The 26662-nt window shown below is 40.6% G+C and overlaps 1 protein-coding gene across 4 annotated transcripts in view; it reads right to left on the bottom strand.

Annotated features, from left to right (window-relative positions):
• Positions 1–2000: 2000 nt before the first annotated feature.
• Positions 2001–26662, bottom strand: part of RPA1 (replication protein A1, 70kDa) — a 30133-nt gene continuing 5471 nt past the window's right edge. Inside the window, exons 6-18 of one of the 4 annotated variants that reach the window (XM_010573628.1) lie at positions 25088–25174; positions 23146–23281; positions 22108–22210; positions 20906–20974; positions 20573–20765; positions 19321–19460; positions 17521–17669; positions 16084–16216; positions 14855–15031; positions 13449–13556; positions 10091–10177; positions 9622–9725; positions 2001–2058 (exon numbers count right to left, since the gene is read on the bottom strand). In XM_010573628.1, coding sequence (XP_010571930.1) covers positions 2055–2058; positions 9622–9725; positions 10091–10177; positions 13449–13556; positions 14855–15031; positions 16084–16216; positions 17521–17669; positions 19321–19460; positions 20573–20765; positions 20906–20974; positions 22108–22210; positions 23146–23281; positions 25088–25174 — 1490 coding nt within the window. In that variant the 3' untranslated portion in view covers positions 2001–2054. Of the gene's footprint in view, positions 2059–5750; positions 5884–8704; positions 9726–10090; positions 10178–13448; positions 13557–14854; positions 15032–16083; positions 16217–17520; positions 17670–19320; positions 19461–20572; positions 20766–20905; positions 20975–22107; positions 22211–23145; positions 23282–25087; positions 25175–26662 lie in introns of those variants that run through there. The other 3 variants (XM_010573625.1, XM_010573626.1, XM_010573627.1) reach the window with 3 other exon arrangements.

Here is a 26662-nt window from a genome sequence, read left to right as displayed (position 1 = left end):
GGCTTTCCCTGGTTTTCGCTCATTTGTCTGGAAGCCTGTAAATTGTTGTATCTTACTCCCAGTACTTTTTGGCTCAATCCAGAAATACTCTTTCATCAATTCATCTGACAGCGATCCAACAAGGGTATGTTGGAAGATGATGCTAATCCAGAGAGACTATTCTTCAGTTGGAGCATTCATGAAGTCTAATGAACTATTGGCAGAAAGGGACTTCCGTAGCGCAATTAAAACTTGCTTCTGCGAGATACAAAATATTGCAACTAAAAGTTAACTGTGCCAAGCAGGGAAGGTGGATTAGCTCAAGGAACATAAATTGGTGAGAGAAGCCACTTCCTTCTCCCCCCTCCAAGCCTTGTACATTAAGCAAAGCCGAAATAATGAATATGCATTGCAAGGTGTTTGCTACGAGCCAACTTATAAAGTGCACAGCCAGGAACTCCTGGGAGGGGGATTTATGGGTGCAGTCATACACAGCTGGCACACTCTGTTCTGCAAGCTACAGTTGGGATATATACCCCCCCGCCCCGTAAGCACTTAGCACCCACCACAATAAACTAAGGTGTATAAAGGGAGTCTAGAGTTTATTTGCAGGAGCATCCCTTAGGAGGAATGCTAAATCATCCACCTTAGGTTTGGCAAATTCAACGAGAAACCTGAGCTGGGAGAGGGGACGTGGCACATCGCCTGCCCTGAGATACCAAACGTCCTCAAACTGCTCAAAGAATAGGACGCAGAGCATGGGAATAGGTTGCTGCTTGGGGACTGGACCCATCGTTAACACCAAATGACATGTCATTAGTCATAGGAAATTACATTAACAGGGATCATTAAAATGCTGTGATCTTTCACCAGTTTTGTTAACTGGGGGGAGGGGGGGGAACCCCATCAGAAAATAAGTTTTAAAGTTTCAAAAAGAAATTCACATTCACTGCTTTATCTTTTTGTATTTGTTTCCAAACATGGTAATGAAAATGCTAATCGAAATACAGTTACTCTTTTTCTTAAAAAGAAAAAACAAAATTACTTTTTCTGAAGTCTTGCTCAGTAATGAGCATGGTCTCTTTGCAATCTGATACAAGACTAACGTATAATGAGAACAAGTCAAGCAAAGCTTTCTACAAGGTGAAGGCAGCTCCTGGAGCTTTAGCATCAGCAAGAGCTGGAGTGATACAGGCTTCCTACTGCAAAGGCTGGCTTAAGGACTGATGCTAAAGGCCATGTCCACTGATGGGTGGTATACTAATGCCGTTCCTTTCTTCAAACCCCGTAAGTCTGCATTGCTTCATGGGAGAGGTTTGAAAATTAGGATGTATTTTTTTGTCTTGTTAATCTCTTTGCAGAAGCTGTACACTTGGAGACAGCACAGAAAATAGGTTAAGGCTCACAATAAGCTGAATGAGTTAAATCAGAATCAGGCAAGTATGCTGACAGCCAGTTATTGTGACTCTTAAGCTTACGGGTCAAGGTATGAGTACGAAGGAAACTGCAGTATCAAGTCAGATAAAATGAATACGTTGGTTTTGACTAGTCTGTAAGGAAGGGTCAGGTATTGGCTTGCTGGTGGGACCTATTGCCAACACGAAATGACTGGCTGAAGCAAGGAGGACTGACATTACTTCTCCAAATTATAAATTCTGCTTCCCAATCTATCTGAATGGATTAACCTCAAAACATGAGATCCGGAATTTAAAGATTCAGAATTCAGAAGCTATTATGAGTCAAGAGCAGGAATTAGCATTTGAGTTATAAATATGCTCTAACAAACTGACAGGAGTCGGCTTGCTGTTCCTTCCCTTTTTGAAGATGGTGGCATCAGGCTCGCAATATTTAGAAATATAAACCTAGAAGTGATTTTCACATCCCAGCTGGATGTTAACAGCGTGGCTTGTTGGAAGAACAGTGCTCCTCATCTTCTAACCGGCGCTACCGTGCAGTAAGCCATTACGGCAAGGGAGGGTCTTTGTTCTCAGCGCAGGGGATGGGGTTTGTCCGAAGAAAAAGCACTTTCCCGGGACATGAGGCTGTGGCATGCCACCGTGAGCTCCTACAGTTCCTCACCTATCCAAAAGACAGGCAGAAGAGAGGCAGACACAAGCACGCCATGAATAAACAGGAGCCACTAATATCAGAGAAAGTCTCCAGGCAGTAAGTAATGAAGGCACTAAATAACTGTACCCGCTATTTGGATTTTCTGCCAAACATTAGCCAATTTAAAAGGCAGCAAGAGGCCTTTTACACAGAGAGAATTTCTTTGAGCGCCGACTTAAAAGCTGAAGTTTGGCAGGAAAGTGTCTGAGAAGAATGGGGGAGAGGTAAAAGCCAATTTTACCTGGTAATCTGCTACACTATTTGTGTCCTACCCAGACCACACTTCATGCATTAAGAATACACTGCAGCTCTCCTCTGCGCCGGGGTAGCGGAGAAGCTAATGGTTTCTATTACAGGCATGTGCGGAGGGTGGCTGTGGCATGCACATCTGTCTGCAAAATAGATGTTAGCTTTGGAAACTGCCTAAACACCTTCGTTCCCCGGCAAACGGGGACGGCAGCGGAGCTTTTTGGGCTCCCTCCCAGCGTGACAGGCAGGTGATTGACAGGGCTCGGAGCTGAAAGCCTGCACGTGCTCCTGCTGTAAATAGTAATGCTTAAAAGCAGCAGCCCTAACAGACTATTTCACAGACTTAAACTCAGTTACTCTAATGAGGATTTCCACACACACACACACACACACACAAAAGAGTCTACACATTCTCAGTGCAAGGGAAAAAAAAGAAACAAACAGCGAAATAAACAGCTGGTGAAGTGAAATACGAGGTTAGAGCCCTCTCTGTTTCAAGAGAAGATTATTAAAACAGCTATAAAGATGGTGTTGGCATCTCTTGAAATGAGTTTGTTACATTCAGAAGAGGCAGTTACACATGACAAACCATTTTCTGTTTAATTAGAGGGCTCTGTGTGGAACACTTCCAGGCGGAGGAGGGGAGCAGATTGCTACCCAGCATCTCAATTATGGGACAGCGCCTTAACGATTCAACATGCAAATGTTTTTAACTGACCGCAGAGGGGAAGAAAAAAAAAAAAGGCAAAAAAAAAGGCTTTGTTTGTTCAGCAGGGTTAAGGACTAGGAGCTTTCTGCTAACCTTCAGCAAAGTTGGGCTTTCTGGCAACATGTATTATTGCTTAAGGTTTATTTCTGCCCAAAGGATGGCTTCTACTTGCTGGTTGAAAAAAACTTCTATGGGGAAAACCACGGCAGAGATACCTGGCTGTCCAGCCCTGGTTAAAAGCTTTCAGTTCTTCCAACCAGGTAAAATAATACATGGTTCATGAATAGAGAAGGACCTCGGTATTCACACTAAAGCTCTGAAAGTAAGCAAGCATGGAAAGGAAATTCTAGCTAATACAAGTTAAATATAGGTTATGTTAGCTGCATTTTACAAGCACTAAGAATGTTATTGGAGAAAGCTGTCATTTTTAATGACAGCACAAGCTCCAATTACCAGATAGCTGATACACTTGGGATTTGGAAGTTTTTTTTAAATCACTTGAAATCTAAAAAAACCTTCATTATCAGCTTCTGAGTTTGATGTAAATAACTTCACCTGGTGCTAAGAAGTTTAACATTTCACAGGGCACACGAACAACTTAAAGCCATTTATAAATGTAGGTTCAGCTTCCTGGCAATTTAAACACAGTTTATGGCAACTTAAGCAGCAGCAAAGAGCACAAGGCTGGGCTGCAAGCAGAACCAGCCAGGGAAGACGTGCAAGGCTAAAGGAGATGTGGCGAGCTACCACCCCGAGGTCAGCCAAGCGACGGGGACACAGCACCACTGAACCCTGGAATAAGGCAGGAACGCACATCGGGCTGCAGATCATCCGTCAGTTCAGGGAGAAGTCTAAATCTTGCTGCTAGGCTTAAGAAAGGCCACTTTAGCTGAGAACAAAACCACGTATCACCCTGAGCCTAAACCAGAGCATACACTCCCCCAAGCATACACAGGGGCTGCTTTAAAAACACAAACGCAGCTATACTGATAGGAAAACCCTCTGTCTGATAGTACCCTCCCAGGTCTATCAAGATGTCCCTTGGAGTTCCCGTGTTTTCGCCACTCGCCAAGGTCAGCAAAACCAAAAGCAAGTCAACAAAGTCTGCAAACTTGCTTCAAAAAGCAGAAAGCTGCTTGGAAGAGTCTGGTTTCCCAGCTGCAAGAAACAGCGCCGCGCACACGGACGCTCCAGCTCTGAAATCTAATGCAATAGGCAGCAAAGCTAAATGCTGAAAATTTTAGTTCCCCACAGATAATATGAAAGCCTTACAGTCAGCAGGAACGGCAGCTTTCTAGCTTGTGGCAAGCAGAAAGTGGGACTGAATCATTACTTGAAGAAGAACGTGTTTCAATGTCTATAAATAAAAACCTGCAAGGCACGTTGCCAAAGAAGCGCAAGTCAATATAGCTTTTCTATATGCGCTGTCAAACTTTACTTTTAGACAGTATATTAATTACATAGTCAATAATTGTGGGTTTCATTAGTGTATTAAATACCTCAATCAATAATATTTATCCTTCTCAGAGACAGTCTTCACCAAAAAAAAGGGAGGAGTATTTTTTGATCCTGCAGTTCAAAAAGTCAGTGCAGCATACCAGCAAGGCTTTAATGGAAAACATAAAACACTAGAAACAGACAAAAATCAGATTATTACTCTTATTTTTCAGCCTTTTGTACAATAAGCCATGAGGGAATTCCAAGAGCTAAACTGATGGCAAAAAAATTAGATTTCTTTCTCTTAATTGCTCAACGGTGATGTCAGAGTGGACATGACAAATGTTCCCATCTTTCTTTTCTACATCAGATAAACCAGCAACCCAGCTCTGCTCAGCCAACTTTCCGAGGATAAACTCTCACAGCAAAGAACCCATTTCTGGTGCATCCCCGCATGGTCGTCTGCTGCAGTGCAGCTTTCAAGGTGCCTTTATCATAACCTGGACCATCCCCTGGAAAATACATCCCTATGAGAAGTAACAGACACATGGGGGACCTTCACTGAGCTCAGCCAGGCTGAGCCCAAAGAAAAATCACATCAGGCAACAGAAAAGGAGCTCAGGAGGATTTTTTTTTTGCTTAAAATCTCCCTTTAAAGGACAAGACATTTGGGACAAATTAAAAAAATGCTTTTGCAAGTGTCCAGTTTATTTTAAATAACTTGCAAGAACAGTTATATATAAGGATGGAAAAAGAAAAGTACTACAAGCAGCTTAGAAACACTCCCAAAGGCACGCTTTTGGCATGGCAGAGAGGCTGAATTTAACAACAAATCAATGCACTATAAACAGGAAAAAACTAAAAACAAACAACACCCCACCCCCCAAACACAGACACCTAAGCATTCAAATAAAATACACAGAAAAATGCGTAACAGTCCTCATGAAAAATCCATCTGGCGATTCAAACCACTTTTTTTTTTTTAAATATGCATATGAATGAAATGTAAAAATGTAAACATGAAAAACAGACTAAAAAGATGAGAGAAGGTCTGTGAGCCTCTTGCATCCTCACAGATAATATATTAAAGAGAATTTCCACTCCCTGTAATAAGATTACTGATATTTACTGCACTACTCCAATATTTATAATGCATAATATGCTGCAGACCACTCCCTTCCCCAAACGCAGGCTTTGGAAGTAGGCAGCCTGCTCCATTTCACGTTTTCGTGAGCCTTTTGTGTGAAAGTGATATGACATTTCTCTTTCTTTCCCATCTGAGTCACCTAAGCAGCCCCACCACTGCCTGAGAGGCAGCTCCTCCAGCTGGTGAGGCCGGCCATGGTGAGGAAGAAGCCCTATGGGGTGGCCGCTCTCCTCCAAAGCGGCTAGTTCGAGGGCTAGAAAAAAAAGAAGGCAAAAGGAAATGAAAGATGATGAAACAGGACACGGAAGGAAAGTACGTCTTCCTCCCCCCCCTCAAGATGTTATGCTGCATCTTGGGCAGCAAATGCAAATATCACCGAGAATTAAGAATCAAAACATCAGACTCATCAAGTTCCACTCTCACACCCGTTGCACTAAAAGGACAATCCCATTGTGCTGGAACACGGAATCCCACACACACACTCATCCAAGCTGCCAGGCATAGCGTACGCAGCGTAAAGCAACCAGCTACCAAACACACGCACGGATCAGAAGCGACTGCTCTGCAAGGCCACCATTTATTTTTTACAACAGCTCTTAGAATGTATGACTCCTCAAAGCTTTATTTTGGAAAAAAAAAAACCCCAACAAACCACCTGATGCATCTTAAAAACCAGATCTGACTCAAATGGAATCTCCCCTCCAGACACTCGTAAGGGTCACTAACAATTTAAAATTCATGTACAGTGAAAACATAGTTAAATCCTAACAGTGGGAATTAAACACAAACAACAAACTACCTGAACGCGGCACGTCAAAGCACGTTCCAGATCTTCCCTCGGCCACGCAGAACTTGATGCTCTCATGTAACTGCCCTTGCACCTGCCTGTCCGAAACCGGCAGCCTCCCAATTTCATCTTCGCTTTGTACATTTAATTTAAAGCAAAACATTAGCAGCCTCAGGAATCTTCACCTCACAGAGATCTAGTTACGAAGTATTCCAGCATCCTTTCAATTGAGCAAATGCATATTCAGCCCAGATAATGACTGAAGCTATCCAGCAATAACCTGGACACTAGCAGGGGGAGATTTATGATGAAGGGAAGGAAGACACAGGCTTGTTTGCCAATAATCCCAATTAGCATTGTGAGTCCACTCACTTCTCCTTAATTAGCACAGTCAAAAGAGCCCAGAGCCTTCTGGAGAGTCCCGTTTTCCACGGCCCGTGTCAGTGGCCGCAGTGATCTACCAAGGCTGGGATGGCCGTGGCCACCTGGCAATGAGGTGGGAGGAGAGAATGGAGAGACCTCCACAACTTCCCTGCCCTCGCTCCTCAGCTCGATGGCTGCTTCAGAACCTCGCTTTCTTTTGATTAACAAACTATTTATTAACCAATTATCTTCAACAGTTCTAGCCTATGATCAGGGGAAGGAAGCAAGAGAGATAGATATATGCAGATATATTTTATGTAAGTGGGAAATCATACCCCCCCCCCAGGATTCATTTTGCTAAATTAGCTCTTCTAGGCCCCTCCTAAAAAAGATCTTCATTCTCCTACTCAGCGGTGTAGTCCTCCTCTGTACTCGCCCCAGCTGAGATTCTTTTTTGCCTCTATACGTAGCCGACCAGAACTGTACATAGCATTCGAGATGAGATCTCACAGCAGAGGCTTATATAATCCTATGGTACTTGTATAGCTATACTAGAAATACCTTGCCTTACATAGCTTGATGTTTTTATCATATACTAGCTGATTAAAGCATGATTAAAACCCTCCAACTCTTCAGTCACTAATGAGCATCCACTTTATAGCAGAGGGTTGGGTTTTTTTTATTAGTCCTCTAATAAATGACTTTTCACACAACTGTTTTAAGTTGATTTTCTGTTCCAGTTCTCAAGGTCATTCAGCTGATCCTGTAAGATACCTTAATACTCTTGAGTATTGATACCTTCCATCTCCAGCGCTCTGGCTGATGGCATAGTAAACCCAGCAATATGGATGCACAGCGATTCCCTCTGGGAGAATGAGCTGCCCCAGCAGAGGCAGGTGTGCAACATCGTCTCATAAAGCTGCAATGCCAGCAAATACTTGCTAACACAAATGCCCATAAAAACTTCATAGTGTATATGGGCCTGAGAATCAGAAATAGCCTCAAGGAACATTTTGCATTACCACTTGTTACCAGTCCCCTCAAACTGGGAAGGAGGGACAGGAAGGGTGGAGCAGAACCAAAAGACTGGTTAGCAGAGTGGAAAGATAGATTATCACCGCTAACCTACCATTTGTCAATCCGGAACTGTGCTGAAGACTGTAATTTTCTAGTCAATGCTTTATAAGCAAGGTCAGAGGGAACAAATACTTCAATAAAAAATGCAAGACATCAGCAGAAGAACCCAGTCATGATCCTCACAATCCAAAAAAGAGGAAGGGGTTGTTTGTGCAATTTAATGGGCCCAGAATAATGTTCTTCATGTCCATCAAAGGAAATGGCATTTACAGTTCTTAAAGACTTAAGATGACAAACAGGAAATCATGGGAAATAAAGGGCACCAACTGAATACATGAAGAAACAGTGCTCTACAAAGCAAAATAAATAAATAAGTTTCAGTTTTGCTACCAGAGACCCACTGCAGTATTGCCTGGATGCTTGGAGCTGTGCAGCAAATGCCAAGCTGTGAGCTGCAGCCAGGGAACACATAATTAATGTGATTAGGAGCACACAGAGCTAGCATGCTCTGCTGACTGAAAAGCCCAGTAGCATAATTACTGTTTTCTGTACTAGCTCTATGTCTGAACAAATCTCAAAGCCTGGTTAGTTTTAGACTGCTGTGTAAACGTCAATAAAAATCCCAGAAGTGCCAGCTCATCAGCATTCTCAGGCACAGAAATGGTGAAAATATCACTGCATTTCCATGCCGTTAACACCAGGCAAAGAAGTCTCCATTCTTCAGTCTAACCTTAGAGTTTGTAATAAGGTAACATCTCCCCCAAGTGAATGCTTATTATGAAAGCTAATTAATTGCTTTCCAGTAATGAGAAGTCTTTGGTGTTCAAAGAAAGCAAAATTCACTACATAGGAATTAAACAGTGTTTATTGAAACAAAGCTCCCCCCCATTTAAAGACCTGTTTCTGATTAACATCATTACAAATAAAACCAAAGCGACTGAACATACAAACATACAAAATATGTATAGGCAGGAAACGTGAGCTAAAAATCAGTCAAAAATCCATAGTATTAATTGAAAAGAAAACTAAAGCAATGCTTTGTAGTTGCCTAGATTTCCCTGGGGGATGGAGAGTCAATGCTTATCTGCCTTCCTCAGAAGAGACAATTTTGATTAATATCAGACCCATCTGACTCAGTCTATTAAACCCTGAAGGAAGGATATTCTTCAGATATAAGAGATATGTCTTTGATTAATAATTCTACCATATTGCCATTCCAAGCATTAACAACTGCATGGCACCTGTGGAAAGAGAAAGCCTTTGAATTCTATGGAAAGGAACTAACTTGCGCTAATAGACCTGTTCTCCTATGTCCATTATCTGAAAGCTGTATGACACTCTTCCTCCTACCCTCTGCTGAACAAGTCCAAGTGTCAAGGTTGTCACTACTTTCTTGCAAAGAAGACACAATGGTTATATAATTCAGCTTTACATATAGTAAGAAAGCAAAAGTTACTTCAGACATTCTGAATGGTTTGTCTAAAGACCCTGGCAATCTGTCTAGAGACTCCTCTTTAAAGCTGTCACAGCTTAATAGACCACAACAGCCTACAATATCCTGGCCATTAGAGTGCACTCTTACCTACCAGGGGCATATCTTCAGAGAAATGCATTAAATCACTTAGCCCACTACACTGGACTACCATGCACAGTGTAACTAATGCCAAATTGTCACACACGGGGTAGGGAAAAAGTCAGTGTAATATCATCTATGGAGTTTTTCCTGGAAGTTCTAGCTCCATCAGTCAGCACCAGCCTCCTCACCCTAGCTGAGCATTTCTCCTGATGCTTGCGATCAACCTCTTGCTGTATTCCCTGTAGTTCACAGGTTTGACATCCACTGCTGTAGCCTTAATACGAGATTCATCCTGTGAAAGAGAAACATGGCATGTAAAAGAAGAACGCTAAGCACCCCAGGCATTTGGTTCTAACCTCCTTCTGCTCCAGTAACTTACTGATCTTGGTATCAGGGTTATCTGGGAGTGCAAACTTGACTCCCAGAGGAGCTATGTTGTTTTCATTTGAAACAAGCCAGGCTTGATGAACCTGAGAGGGAGCAGTGTTAATGACAGTGGATCCTTCCTTCAGTGCTCAAGACTGGCAGTATTCGCTGTGAGCAGGTATCTTTGGAAACTTCTCCCCACAAACGTAAGAGGAGGAAGCACCTCCTATGGAGACAAGTCAAACTACAAAAGCCAAGTGCTACGTTACATGCCTTTTGGGGGATACTTACATTGTAAGTCTCCAGTTTTACTCGGATCTTGAACTCATATGTGTTGAAGTTTGCATTTTGGAACACTTCTTCAAATGCCTGCTCATTCTGTGAGAAGGACAAAGACAGATATCAGCTGCAAACACTCCAGGCTTCTGGGAGTACCATGAACTTTCAGAACAGCACATCTTTTGCTTACATTGGCAAAACGGGTGAACTAACCGGATCATGTAGGCAGAGCTGAATCTTCCCTCAAATTTTAGATGCCAAACCATAACTTAAAAGTTTTTAAGAAAAAGTTTAGGTCAAAGTGAAAATGTCTTAGCTACCTAAACAAAATAATGTACAGTTGCACTGAATCTGCAACCAAGTGTACAGAACGAAAGTACTATAAATCTACATGAGATTCCTTCACGCTGCTTAACCGGCTAATTCTGATGTTCTGCTACAATCACAAACACTGACAGAGTTAACTACTTCCCTATTAATCGTCTTATTAGGCATTCTGTTTCTCTCGTTATCCATCAAGGCTGTATGTATCCTTCACATGCTGACACAGACCTATTTAAGAGGATGTTCTATAAAAAAGTGGATACATGTTTTGAACACGCTTTTATAACCATTAGAAGACTCTGTCATATTTATGACATAAGCTGCTTCTAATTACCATATGAACACTAAACATCATCATCACTTAAAACTGACAATTTGTCAAAACAGTAGAAAAGAAGCAGACAAGTTGTGGAGACTGTGGAAAAAGTTTATTTTTGTAAAAATTAGTTGTAAAAACCTTTGCTGACATTCCACAAAAATCCTGCAGCCCCAGGATGATACAGACAAGTAATTATTAATGCGACTTGATCAGTCGCTCCAGCAGCAGACAGAGCATCTGATCTGGAATTGAACCCACCTCAGTTTCACTCATATTCAGTGTAACAGCAGTGTTACATCTGCTGTTTTTAAATGCGCGCAGCACTGTTTTACACTACACAGTGATTCTCCCAAGGTTTAGAAAAGCACAACAAATGAAGGTGAACAGGAGTAGCTAGTTTCACAGACTGCAAAAATTAGGCATATCCTTCCTGAATATTAAAAAGCCCTTCTTCTGACCATCATATGGATTAGAGGATAAGAAAACTTGCTTAATAAAGCATTTGGCTTCTGTTTCCAGCTCTGCCACAAACTTTGCTAACCATTAGTGAGTGGAAAATACTGTTAGCATACCAGTCATTGCTACCCTACACTACCTCCTTTGGTAACAAGCACAGTGGAGAGGTAGATGAAAAACATTGCATGCATATCTATGCTTAGCGTGGTCACTGCCTGTACATGGACTCACTACATACTATGAGCAGTGGAAAGACTCCCACCAACTTCACAGGATACCGCATCAGATCTTCAGAGAAAAACCACTAAGAAAAGCTTACTGAAAATGCATCAAGTACCATTCTTAAAGGCTCATAAAAGTGTCAAATCAAAAACAATTTCTCCTGGAACACAAAGCATTCCCGCTCAAGGGCTCATTCCATATTATGTTCCATTTTCTATCCTCAGCCATTTCCATTAGGCAGCTCTTCAAAAGACATTACATGTTTGTACTGTTACATAGGATCTGCTGTCTCTCCTTCCACACCCAGTTCTCTGCAGCATTAAAAGTGACTAAGAAATTTTGTTTGAACTCTAGCAGAGATTAAGCATGGCTAAAGTAAGAAAATATTGACAAGTTAAGAATGTCTGAAAATGGAAATGCAAAAGTGCAAGCACATCTAATTAGAGTGCCCTAGCAATACATCTTCCTACAGAACAGAGGTGTGCAGCTTTCACAATATCACAAAAACTTAGCATCCCAGAACCACAAGCTTTGTACCACTTACCTTAGACCGCTGAAGTGCAGGAAATTTCAAAAAAAACATTCTTGTATGTAACCTACAGGAAAACCAGCCCTACTTTGCAGAAGCAGATGAGGTCTACAATAGTGTCTCAGGACAACCGGGACTACAGCCTCAGCAATCCCTCCTGCTTCATTTCCCTCCCACAGCCAAGCAATGGGTTAAACAACTACTGGTATATCTATGGAGCCCTAGTATCAACCAGCCTTAGCCTGGGAGCACAGCAATGCTCATATGCAATTCAAGAACTTATTATGCTTTCCATATCATCAGTTAAAAAAACAAAACAAAACCACATAGATTTTTACACAGTAGACAACTAAAACTCAGGAAAATATTATTTTGGTTGGAAGAAAGGAAAATGCAGCAGAGAAGCATATAGTGACAAAGGGAAGAAAATGCTGTCTGTTAGTGTTTAAAGACTTACAATCTTAAAACCTAATCTGTCAAAGAAAGATCGCTTAGGCATCTCTGCCAACGACCCATTTTACAAGTCACAGTTTTCATATGACCGACAAAATTTCTGATTATATTTGGTGGGGAAAAAAAAGAGCCTTCAGAAATGGGCTAACACACATTAGTTCAAAAAGCTTCCTGCCTACTTACAAAGATACATACAAAGTGTTCTGGAACTTTTTGGTTTTGTAAACAAATTTTTGGAACACATTAGGGATAGTCTTGTTAGCATTCATGGCTAAACCAGGTTTTTTTGCAGATTCTTCCAATCTAGGTACAATGATAAAACAGCCTGTTCTTTCTATTGGAGTCAACACATGTTAAAAGGCTGTAGTATTGTCCTCAAGTAATCAGCTGTCTCTCAAGGTCCAGGTGATAAGGACAGCCTGATCTCCAGCTTTTAACAGCCAAAAGAGCTCAGAGGTAGACAGACTGACTGTGGGAGCAAACTATGGGGGAAACCAGGCAAATCTCTGTTCTCCAGGCAGATGGCCTGTGGAAAATAATCCTGAGGAGAGTAAACAAGTCCCTGCCAAGAACTTCAGACTAGGGAGACGCAATGATTTGTGAACTTGTAAAAGATACTGAAGTCCAACATCTGGAGAACAATCTTGGGCTGCCAGGTCCCTGAGCTGGCCTATTACCCAGGGAATGGGCAAGATCAAATTCTTGCCAAATGAAGTAGCATATCCCTTTCTTTCATATGGCACTTTTGTATTTGTTTTAATAATGCTGTTAATTTCCACAGCAACTACATGAACATAACCCACTGCCTTTGCCACCTCTGCTGACTTAGGAGTGCTATACGCGTGCACACAGGTATGAGATCGTGCTCTCTGATGAATCAGCACTGGTGTTACACACGTACCTTACATCTTTCTCCAAGTTGCCTTCAAAGTCAACATTACAAGAATATTTCCTTACCAGGAGGATCAAAAAAAAGCAAGAAATTTGAGGGCAGCCCACCAACAGGATGTGTGAAACAGTTCAACTTCTAGACATTTACTAAAAATACAATAAGCTAATTGACTGACCTTTTCCTTCAGTTCTCCCAGGAAAGCTGCGTTTTGCCCAAGAATGAATTCTGCTGACTCTTGGAAACAAGTCACCCACTGATACTCTAGACAGTCTGCAATGGTCACCTAAAACCCAACAAAACCCAAAAGGTTATTTCATCCAGTTGCCTATTCCTCAAGGAAGACAGAAGACAGTACAAAAGAAAAATTTATTTCACAGCTATATAGAGTTTTAAATTTCCAGTAACTATCAGAGCCCTATGTACCGTAGGTACTTTCCATCACTGAGGGTGGAAGGCAGTGAGTTTTGGTTTGTTTTTTTTAAGCTCCATAGAACGTCACAGTAACTTAACATGAGTTAATATTGACAATACATTGTGTCACAGGAAAAGGCCAACAAGATCACAGTGGTACACCCTGATGGATATTCAGCTCTGTTCTGCTGTCACTGATGAGCTGTGAGCAAGAACAGGTTAGCCCAGAACAACAACCACCAAGGGGGACACCAACAAGACTGCAAACTGCATTTAGTTTGTACACACCTGAGTACTTGAGCACAAACACATGTAATACTATGTTATGAGGAAACTATCAACATATTCAAGGACAAGACAGAGCAGTAAAAAGATCAAATGATAGCCTCACATGCATCTCCTGGCTGCTTTGACAATTAGGAATGGGAAAATAGGAGACATACTGTTCTGAAGGCCTTGATTGTATCCTCAGTATCTCCTTTATATTCTACAAGAATGATTCTGCTATGTAAAGTAGTTCATGCATTCCTAGAAGTTATCCGCTAGAAATTATTCAGAAGCAGTTTGTGTTTTAGTGAGACTACAGGGATAGTTCCCTTCTCTCTGCATGCCCACCTGGCACAGCATTTCTAAGAAGCAGATACAACTCTAACTTATAACGTAAAACAGAAGAAGGTTCAATGCTTATGGTGTAAGCGGGCATCGCAATAATAATCCCCAGACAACTTTCTGAAACAGGCTCCATTAAAGCATGAGACAGAACAATACCTACCGAAAAAAATGTACTAAATATAGGTAGCAGCTGTAAAAGTGCAATTACTGCTCTCCAGAAATGCCATTTTACTTCAGTTTATCTTCACTACTGAAGAGGCGTAGGCCATCTGTACTCTGCACTGCATAGTACACTTGGAAACCAGAATCAACTGAGCTAGCATCAACTTTTTGGCAAAGAGAAAAGCTTTTAATTGGAGCACTAGGAAAACAAACTGCTAATCAGCTCAATGAAACATCCCTCACTCAGGTACAGTATACAAACCATTTAAATATCCTCTAGCCCAAAGGCACCACAGATAGACAAACAGCACTCTAACACCCCCTTCTCTTGAAAGATTTCTATTTGCACTGTACAAGGAAAACAGCGAGAAACACCTCTCCTCTAATTCTACTTACCAGAAGCATCATACGATACTTGAAGTTGGGGAATTCACGATCACACTTTTCACAACGATACAGTCCATTTTGTTGGTCTATCACTTTCTTATTGCAATCCTGAGAGGGACATGCCTGGTACATACAGTTCTCTTTGCGCAGATGTACAACTGTGCCCACACAGCTAAAATAATCCGCCTAGGAGAGTGAGTGTGCAACATTAGCCTCAAAATACTCAATGTTTTCCAATTCTGAATTAACTACAAAGCAAGGCATCCATACTTGGATATTTAGGATTAGAAGGCTTAACAGCTATGGATTATTGGGAAACTGTAAATCAGCCCCTCTGTTGCAATAATTTTCAGGCTTCCATTATGTTAAATAAAGCCCCTACAGCAAGATTATTTTGTGTTTCCATTGCAAGAAACTCCAATTGCTAGGTTTTCTTTAGATAAAGCATATTTGCTTCTCCATTGTGTCTGTTCAAATCTCTACTTTTTCACAGGATTAAGATTCTGCACTTTCCTATGCTTCTTTTAGGAGCCAATAGAAAAAACAGAAAGCCTACTGTGTAGTATTACAGATAAGCATTTGATTAAACTATAGCCTACAGAACAAAATACCCACTCACCATACTAAAATAATCATCCTAATGGTTTAAGACCACGGTCAAGTCTTTCAACAGATAAACAGGGGTTGCTTAAGAAGCATGTGCAAAAAAATCTCACAGAAAATAGCTGAATGACAGGTAAAGTTTTTTCCTTAGATAGAAGTTCTTGCACATCCCAAATGGCTTAGCACTTAAGTTTGAAAAAAAAAAAAAATAATATTTAAAAATAAGTCAAGAAGCAGTATAAGCCTAGAGAGGTTACTGGACTGGAATGCCAGACGCCTGGGTTTTATTCCTAGCTTTTCTATTGACCAAGTGCGCACCCTTGAAAACCACTTCCTCCTAATGCACCTGTTTCTCCTAGAACACTTTGTGCTATTTATATTAACACCTTTGGGATGAACTCCCCCCCATTTATACAAGGCTTAGAATTCTCTTGTAAACACAGTAACTTGTTGCAACATCAGCAACAAGCTGGAATTTATTTGAAAAAAAAAATACTTAATAACATAAATTCTGACAGAGTAAGCACATACTGCTCAACAACTGTACTACTTCAATAAGCAAAATGCCTGCATAAAGTCTAGCTTTTTATTTTCTCCCCAATACATAAGGCTTGCACTCAGCGGCCGCGCTTTACCTTATCTCCTTGTCCCAAGTTCTCAGATTTGGCTTCAAACAAAGTTTTCCAATTGGTATTCACCCCAGATGCTGGCCCACCCCTCACATCAGAGATTGAGGCACATTCCAGAAGCTGCCCCTCAGAGTCAAACCTGGAACCACAAAGATGCACTTCTATTTTTGGATAGCAGACCATACAGACTTATCAAAAGCTTACATTTAGTTTCATGTACTTAATACGTGAGGGATTTTTTATCAATGATTGCAAGGGAAACAATTACAGTAATTTGTGTATATTGCAAACAAAAATAGCATTTCAGAATAAGTTAATAGTCCGACTTAATTAGCACAGTATTTTATAAACCCACAAAAGGAGGACAGCTTTGTTCTATATAACTGCAATTTGTTTGCCAGCTAGTGGTCAAACCACGCACTGCATGCTTCTTAAAGGCAGTCAGATAACAAGATTTAAGGGCATCAAGATATTTCCGTAATTAAAATTAAATTACATGGTACCATTATCTTCGCAGCAGCTTCGAAAGAAAAAGAAAATAGCATTGAAAAGATTATTCTTCCTCTGTTAAAATAAGAAAGCACAGCTTTTCAGCAAAAGGTTGTACTACCATTCCATCGTGGTGTTTTTTGAGATTTGAAAAACACGCCAACAAGACTCAAAAACTGAGCTTAATTAAAGCGTGACAGTAATAGCTAAGACCCACAATCAATTTTATCTGCAACAACCTTCTGAAGTATGGGGGAACCACAGCTCAATGACAAATGGAGGATGCCATTATATTTTATCCATGTTTGGGTGATTTAACTAGAACCTGAAAACCCTGGATTCACGAATCTGATGCTGTCAGCACTTGACCCTATTCATACATACACCACATCTCGCCATATTAGTAGTTACAGCAGACAATTTAGCAACTACCTACAGTGGAAGCAACAAACCACCAAGAAATCACTTTGCTTTCCTGACAACAATAAAAATAAAAATGTTATTTTGCTATCTGAAAAATATCTGATCAGGAATAGACACTGGAAGAAGTCAGCATAGTTCCTCCAGCTCATACTAATATAGTGTGTATCAGATTCCACACAATCAAAAAAGCCTGTGAAAAAAATATTGTTCTCTCAGATCATGCCTCAGAAAGTGGAGCTGGTCAAGTCTGATTTCATGCTGCCTTCCAAGGCTTTGGGTCAGCATGCACTACTCCTATTTCAATTTTTCAAGGTCTGTCAAGGAATTACAAGTTTTTGAATTGAACAACTTAAGAAGGACAGCCTTTCAGGCTCCACTGCTTTCAAGAAAGGGAAGTTTCTATAATCCTGGAACCCATATCCTCTGCTACCTTTCTTCAGTACTATACAAACTGCTCAAGTACAGAGAAACAGAATAAAACAAACACTCTGCAGCAGGCTGGAATGAATCTACATAAACACACACTCATACCATCCTCGGAGCTTAAAAGCCTCTGGGCTATCAGGGTTGATGACAACTGTACTCGAGGACAGGACAGACAGGCTTCTACCACCAAAATCAGAGACTCGGGCTCCTTTGATGGCTATCACAGGTTGTCTAGAACCATCAAACTGTTCAGCCTGCATGTGTTGAAAAAACAGAAAACATTAGTAGCACGCTACAGTAAAGGTACTGGACTTGCGGTCATAATTCACAGATCATGACAAGAGACAAATCTGAATCAAACTATCTTACTGTATTTAGAAGGTAAGGTTTTAAATGGTATCACTAGGACTTTAAGAAAAGGCAGCTAACAATTAAAGCTGTAATCCTAACACCCCATTTCCTGGGGAACCAGAGGATCCTTAAGTCACACCACTGGTTTGGAAAAAAAGGATTGGTTCCCTCCATTAGGAGTTTCACACAAGGATTTTAGAAAGGGAGATGGGTTACGGGAATGGAGGTTTCTCCAAAGCGGAGAAATTATTTGGTCAGATTAGACTCTTCAGGATATGAAACAACTCACTTGGCTTGACTGACCCAATCATGTCTACTCTACTACAACTTAAAAAGCAGAAGTGTAGGTATGCTGACCAAACACATTTTCTTGACTTCCCATTTTCTGTTTTTAATCTCATAAAGCTGCTTTAATGCCGTTCAATTGCCATCAGTTTGTTATCTGAGTAAAGTCTGACACTAACAAAGAACCTCTTGCCATAAGAGAGGTTTTGAAAGGTATGGATTTTCTGGACCCCACACCACTTAGCAAGCAAGGGGAGGATCATGTGCTTAAAGATTACAAACGAGCTGGAGTTACCAGTAGCATTCACTGTATCCACGAGATGCAAAAAGAACACAAAACATATCCCAGCACTTAGGGTAATGACTATTGCAAAGGAGATACAGATTCTAACCCTAACTGTGCCAGCTGCAAGCCATACATCACTTCTCCTCAATGCTTGTTGTCATCTCTATTCTACAAGCAAGCAAACAGATTTAACTTTGTAAAATGCAGGCCCTGATCTCTGTGGGAAGAGTTATGCCAGGAATTACCAGTAGCCTCTCCTATAACAACCTGGTCCAACCTCAAAACTTTGTGATATTGAACTTCAGTTTACTTCATTTATATCAGCAGATGGTTAATGGTGTTTAGCTACCTACAATATCAGTGCACTTGATCATTTAGCCATAAAGCATCACTGTCAAGCTGGCAGGATCACTTCTATTTTATAGACTGGAACATAAATCCCTAAGCATCTACAACACTGGTGGAAAACAAAAGTAGCCTGTTAAAAGGATAAAGTAGTAGTTTACTGCAACTACTCAAACTTTGAATTCCAAGGCTCTGATGCTTTAAACTCTAGTCTGAGATACAGCCTCTCAACCCCCCAGTTAATCAGCAATTTATGCAGGGTAACATGTATCCCACCCTACAAATAAAATTAGTCTCAAATGAGACAGCCATAGCCACTGGGCTTTTCCATAATCAAACTGCAACTCGTATCCTTTCCTAAACTAGAAGCCTGTTACCTTCAGTCTTTGGGCTTGAGACATAATGTCTGCAGTTGTTCAGAACACATTAGTCAGATCATGTCAGCAGTTTGTCAGAGAAAGGTTAAGAACATCACACCTGAATGAAACCAGACAGTCTTTCACCTTCTCTCTGCCCCTGATCCTTAAACACCCAGGACCTGTCTCAGTGCTATGCCCATCTCTGATGACAACAGCACACTCATTTCCTTACCCTACACAAAGGAACCTTTGCTTAAGAACAGGTAAGGGAGCACATACCTCATTTCCCCATAGCGTAGCTGTCACTAGTTTCCCTGATATATCCATCAGGTGCACATTCCTCTTTGATACCTCCCTATTGTTAGCTTTCACTGTAATTTTAGTGACATCTTCGTAGCTCTTACAAATTCCAATTACATCTGAAAAACAGTTACAATTTAGTTAGAGTTGCTCAAAGGTCACAATTGGGGAATACAAGATCACAAGAGAAGAATTCAAACCTACTGTCGGATTTTTACCTTGTATCCTAGCTCCCTATTCAAATCAAATCTGATATGGAAATTAAGTGTATTATGGTACGAATGCTCCACTACAGAACTCTTCAGTGCTTTAATTTTGTTGACTAATTCATTAAGATATTCATGAATGCAAGCCTCACCACATTAGTGAGATCAAGGCATTGTACTATCTTTTCCCATCACATTCTGTCAAAGGAGTTCAGCCCTGATCCTGTAACACACACTCCCTTGCTGTTTAAGCACAAGTCTCTCAGGCAAGGCGTTTTCAAAGTGACTATAAAACAACAAAGCAACTGGCTAGTGCCTTCACTGTAGCCCCATGACTGTAAGCTGCAACTTAAACAAGTCTGCATGTTTGGGTAGTAAGAGCTAACACAACCCCCTTTGCACTCCCCAAAAGTACACCATTTTTAATAATTACAGATCTACCTTTAAAATTCCTAGCTGAATGCCTCTGAATCACAGGCATCTTGTGCCTGTGAAACCTGAGAACCCTCGCCCCCACCCAAGCCTCTGATTTTTCCGGAGTACTCTGCCCAACAAATTACAGAAAAACAAACCTCCAATACTTCACAAAGCAAGCCAAAACAGTCATGCAACTTGGACTTGGATGCAATGAATTATGCCAAAATCACTACAGAGATAATTAGATAGTGAAAGAAAGCAAGACCATGGAAGGTATGAAATGCACACGTGCTGAGCAAGGACATTTTTCTTTCAGCCCTTTTCTGTGGAAAACAATGATCATCATAAAATAAACAAGTATCATTTACTGTCCTTAGTTTGTAGCACAAATTTGAAGAAAAGTCGTTATACATTGTTAGCAGAACAGGGCAAAGACATCTTAACAGGAAAACCACCCGAGGTATTTTTAATGGCAACCATCACTGGATAACTTCATTTAAGGGATCACAACACTCAAAGCCCTGTATGCTCACTACCTCCCCAGTATTCAGGACACAAAAGTAAAACTTCAGAGCTTTAGAGCTTGCCATTTTGCTACTTAGACTGACCAACAATTGAGTCTTTGGGTCTGTTCTCCAAGTCAGCAATGGATACAAACTCAAACTGAACAGATGGAAGATGCTGGGCATCATCACAGGGCACAACTGAAGTCTCATTAGTGAATGTAATCTCATAGTCATTCTTAACAGCTGTATATTGCTTGTTAGCAGTCTTCAAATTGCCTTTGGTAAAATAATATACCTACAGGAGAAAGCAGTGAAACAGAGGATATTATCAGAAGTCAGAGAAAATAGATTGTGTTCACCTTTAAAAATCCTTGCTATGCTGAAGCTCCTCTTTTCTAGCTCATGTCAGTCTATGAAAGCACAATGCTACCATACCTTGTTCAATTCAATGAGGGGAAAGAACTTGTCTGCTTGATCATTGAATGCAGTAGCTCTAATCTCACCCTGCAGGAAAATAGGAGAGCTGGTCAGAACTGAAATTCGGAATGAAAAAAAATAAAAAGAAATCTTTGCAATGTTAAGTGCCATCCGTTCTACAGACACAGCGTGGTCTGCCAGGCTAGCTCCAGGCATGTGAGAAACAAACAACATTCTCCTCACATTTGTAGTTATAGCTAAAACAACATATTCTATACCTGACCATCAAATCTCATATTCAAGTCTCATTAGTATATCTAGAGTTTCAGAATGAAATGAGTAAGAACTGCATATATCCTATATACACCTCTGAAAAGGTACTCGTAAAACCAGCATTAATTGCCATTACATGAAAAAAAAAAAAATCAAATAGATCATGCAGCTCCACAAGATAGCATACAGTATATTGGTTTATCTCCCACTCATACGTGATGTTAAGTCTTTAAGTAAGGATTAATAACAATTATAAACTCACTAGATATAAATTCTGTTTTAAAAAAAAATGTGAATACAGACAGTATGCACAGAAAACAAATGGCTGATGACAACATGTTACATTATTAACCTCACATTTTATACTAAACATAATCTAGCAGAATCTTGTTTGTTTTCATGACAGAAGGCTGCGATTTGATAAGAGGTTTGACAAACTGCAAGTTTAGTTAGATTAACCAGATACCGTTCCCCAAACAAACCACAGATGAAATTTCCTACTATTACAATAATTTGTACTCCCATTTCCCCATGAAAATGAAAGCTTCTAACTTGGAGGCAATGCTCCTCTCACTCCTTGTTTTGTATCGCGTATATAAGCAAGGATGAGACCTCACTCTCAATCTAGAGGAAACCACCACAAACCTCAGTATTAAGTTGTCAGTTTCCATAAACAACTATATTTTGAAGCTGCAAAAATTCAGTCACACACTGTAGACTTTGATGAAAAATAATCAGTAATGCCATACATTTAAGACTTCATTCGGGATAAAAACTGGGTCGTTGATGCTCAACTTAATGAATACAGGAATACAAGCTTCAGTGGTAATAAAAAAAGCCAAACCCAAACATTTCCTATAACACACTTTATTTCCTCTATTCTGTCTTTATGAAGGGTTCGTCAGCATCTGGCATACATTATCTTTTTCTCAACATATGACACTTACACTTTCATCGACTAGCTCTATAGAAAAGAGCTTTCCTTCACCACGGGAGTTGCTCCACGTGCGGATCTGGCCTTTTTGGGTAACACGAGCACAAATGGTCCACCTGAAATTGTGCAAGAAATCACTCTTCTGTGTCTTTTTTCTTTTTTTCCTCCAATAAAAGATTGAATTGACAAACCTTTGGAATTGGAATGTCACCATTTAAAAGCCAGAATCTTCCCACTGCACCTCAGCAACTCTACCTGCTTTTCTGCTACTTTCTATTTTAATGGCCTAGCCCATTAAAGGCAGAAAGTTGTAGAGAAAGCAACAAAGCCAGCCTTAAAGCATCTAGTATGATAATAGTAGCGAACAATCCTTCTGCATAGAATCAAGCCTCAAATCTTTTACCCTTCTAGGGTACATTTCTCATGCAGCAGTTTGCCTGTTCTGAAAAGCCATGCTAGAACTCAAGAGCTCAATTATAGGATTCACATTTAACTTGGGTAATCAAATCAGTTTGCGTAACTTAAAAATGTCATTCATGAAATAATTACATCCTCATGCTTGTCAACAGAACAGTAGTGAAAGCGAATAGCTTACTGAGCTGTTTTATCATTAAGTTACCAAAAAGAAGGTTGCTTTAGGAAAAAAAATTGAAGTCAATTGATTTTCAACTAAAATATTAAAAACCTCTCAATCTCAGCAGGGTAACTTCACCAAGACCATGCAAAGGCAAATATCAGATTGTCGAAGTGTTGATGAAGTTAAAAAAAACAAAACAAAAAACCCACAAAACCCCCACAAACCACCAAAAAACCCAAGCCAAACCAAAACCCGCAGAGCTGTTTCTATGGAGGGTTTTTGTTTGTTTGTTTGTTTATTTCTCTGGGTAGTTTTGTTATTATTGCTGGTTTTGTTTGTTTGAAGTTAACCAATACAGTCAAAAGAACTCAAAGAATGATTTGACAGAGATTCATACACGAGAAAGCAAAAAGAAGCTATTGTTTCCTCATGCCTGTGACATAGAGTAACACCTGGAAAACCACGATAACTCACTTAGATTGGTATGGGTTCAGGCTGGCAATCGGCACTACTTTGGCCTGCGATCCCCCTGGTGTCTTCACTGAGCTTGGAGCGCTTACTTTACCAAACTGGTTTGAGGGAGGAGCATGGTACTTCGGAGCAGCAGGACCTTTCAAAAACCACAACAAAGCATAAAGCATTTCAGCCTTGCAGTCAAATGCCAGATTAAAACCAACTCGTGGTGCAAGGTCAGGCGGAACTTTTTCCACCACGCTATGGGGAGCTGCATAGAAGGCAAAGTTATACTTAACACTGGGTAGTGCACTTAAAGCTCCATTCACTGTGCTATGTGAGCACCACACAGTGTCTAGAAGTTTGTTGAATCACTTCTGCTCTTGGTCACAAGTATTTTCTAGGCTGCAAACTGCTGCAGAAGAGACAATCTCAGACCTTTAGAACACTTACACTGGAAGTGGAGATGTGTCCAGAGTCAATCACTTAAACATGGTCTAGAGGGGGAAACAACTAGTTAGCAGTAAATTCTCTAAAATACGGCACACCAAGCTTTACATCTACGCCATTTGGGGGAAACAACTAAGGAATGGTAGCCCGCACTCAAATAATTTCCTGACATAAAGCAATACTGCTAATTCTAAACTGAATCTTGTCAATGTATAAGCATAAAACTCTCATGATCAGCTTTAAGTACAGGAAGGAAGAGACTGTTTTCTGCTGCAGTAAGCAAGTGTCAGAATTTTACTATTTCAAAATACTTCTTAAATGTAGGGATAAAGAATACAGACGGGTTAAAGCAGTACCAAGAGCTAGGACTGACAACTTTTTGGCTTCAAAAATAAGTTTACAGGCTGACATTTAAATTGACTGCCTTTTTCAGTATCTCACTATTTAAAGTCTTGATCAAAAAACTGTATTTATAGATGTACTATTGCTGTGGTTTAACCCCAGCCAGCAACTAAGCACCACGCAGCTGCTCACTCACTTCCCCCCCACCCAGTGGGATGGGGGAGAGAATCGGGGAAAAAAAAAAAGTAAAACTCGTGGGTTGAGATAAGAACAGTTTAATAGAACAGAAAGGAAGAAAATAATAATAACAACAATAATAAAATTACAATAATAATAAAAGGAATGAAATATACAAAACAAGTGATGTGCAATGCAATTGCTCACCACTTGTCGATTGATGCCCAGTTAGTTCGTGAACAGCGATCCCCACCCAGGACAACTCCCCCCAGTTTATATACTGGGCATGACGTCCCATGGTATGGAATACCCCTTTGGCCAGTTTGGGTCAGCTGTCCTGGCTGTGTCCCCTCCCAACTTCTTGTGCCCCTCCAGCCTTCTTGCTCTGGCTGGGCATGAGAAGCTGAAAAATCCTTGACTTAGTCTAAACACTACTTAGCAACAACTGAAAACATCAGTGTGTTATCAACATTCTTCTCATACTAAATCCAAAACATAATACTGTACCAGCTACTAGAAAGAAAATTAACTCTATCCCAGCTGAAACCAGGACAACTATCAAGTAATTTCAGTCCGGTACCACCTAAACTGTTTGGCCTCAATACCTCAGCATCAATAACACACCTGCTGGCCAGCTCCAAACTGTAGCCTCCTTGGGTGCCCACAGAGCACTGTTTCAAGAATGCAAAATTGCATCAGACAAGATGTTCAGTTTACACTGCTTCATCAAAGTTGTGTCCAGTTTTGGTTTTTTTTTTCCTTTGGGAAGAAGAGGGAAGGGGGACAGATTTCCCCCCCCCCCTTTAAAAAATTTATTATTAAACCCAAGTGTACAGTAGCCTCTTGAGAGAATTCACCCTGTCAAGCTATGGGTTAGTCTTTAATGGAGTGTTTGTTGTGCAAGACCGTTATAGTAAGGATCTTTTTTAAACTTAAGCTGTAGTTTCGCACTACACAAAGGGAAACCAGAATTCTTGCCCAGGATTACTCTTACCTGCTACTGACAAATTGCCATTTTGTTGCTGGGGTTTGCTGGGTGCTGGGTTTGCTGCTGGAGCTGAAGAACGTTGCTGCCCTTGCCCTGGTAATCAAATGGAAAGAGACCATATACTACAGTAGGGAACACAGTAATTAGCAGTACCCTTAAGCCTTTTTAGGAAATAAGACTTGCATGAAAAAAATAATTTAAAACACAGAGAAAACACACTAAAATTCAGGTCTTAGAAGACACAGCAGTAGCAAGCTATCTGTTGAACAATATTACCATGGAGGAATTTCAGTCAGATCTCTTTCCTCAAGCAACTGCTTTCTACTTTGAAAGAATTCAGGGTTGACAGTTATTTAGAAGGACAGCACTTAAGTAATCTTGACAAATTCTCAGTTTTTATAGGCTTCTATTGCTCTGACAGGTAGTTTCTGCTACTACCTAACAGCTAAGATAAAAACTGTAGAATTCCCTCTTAAAACTCAGAAAGGGCCAAAAACCCACTGGGTAAAGTCAAACCTGAACTTAACACAAAACAAAGAAGATACCTGCTACATTTTATTTCCAAAATATGAAGATATTTAATGTGGGGGTGATGGAGTCATCATTTCAGCATTCACGCAGGCCCCTCTTGGGACACAGCAGTATATTGCATAGGAAGCAAAGTGATGCCATAGTTAAGTACATACCGTGCATTTTTTTGTTAGATTCCAGGACTTTTACTTGCCTTATATTGATGATAAATTACAAGAGAAAGAACAGAGTGACATGTCTAGAGAAATAGTACATTAGAAGACTAATCTACCATTCAAAAATTTGTATTCTTTTACATAGTAATTGTCCTATCATATTTTGCCTCCAGATGAGAAAATGTCCAACATTTTCATCTTTTTGGATGCAACTAATTCTTAAGCCATTGGTTTGCAAGAAGTCCTAGGCCTGAGTAGGCAAAGCGCCCCTGATTTGGGATGTGAGGAGGAAGGTGGTCAGAGAAAGTGGAAAAGAAGGTCAGACCAAGCCCATAAGCATCACAAGGAACAAAAGCAGAGAATCCCAGAACAGAAGGGCAAGAAAGGATGGCAGAGAAGCAAGGTAAAGGAGCAGAAGCAACACAAGGAGACCCTGACGTAGTGTCACCTGATGTTGTATAGTCTACAGAGGTAACCCTCCGGTTATTTTTAATCCAAAACAAGGTCCTTGCACAAAAACCAATCTGCTCCTCTAACTTGCCGCAGTAGAGTCACATCGGTGAACTGGTGACAGCAGTCTCCCTGGCAACAGAGTGACGTCAAACAGCAATTTTGTGTAGTGTATTTACTGCAGAATCCACTAGATGGAGAAGCCAGATTTCACCCTCGCTCAGCTGCCTCAGGTGCTCTGAGGACCCGGTCAGGGTCAGTGCTCAACACCCCAAATTCATTTGGTGTAAGAGGAGAATGGAAAAAAAATCAACAAAACATATTAAGAGAAAAATATGTCTGGTCAGGGAAAGAATATTCAAGAAGAACAGAAACGTGCACAGGAAACAGCAAGAGATTTCCTTGCTACTTCTGTTCCAAATGTTTTTTTTCCCCTAGGTTTTTA

The sequence above is a fragment of the Haliaeetus leucocephalus genome, unplaced genomic scaffold, assembly GCF_000737465.1.
Source record: "Haliaeetus leucocephalus isolate CR32 unplaced genomic scaffold, Haliaeetus_leucocephalus-4.0 Scaffold395, whole genome shotgun sequence".
NCBI lineage: Eukaryota > Metazoa > Chordata > Aves > Accipitriformes > Accipitridae > Haliaeetus > Haliaeetus leucocephalus.
Note: the sequence above shows the minus strand (reverse complement) of the source record. Positions and strands in the feature narration are given on the sequence as shown.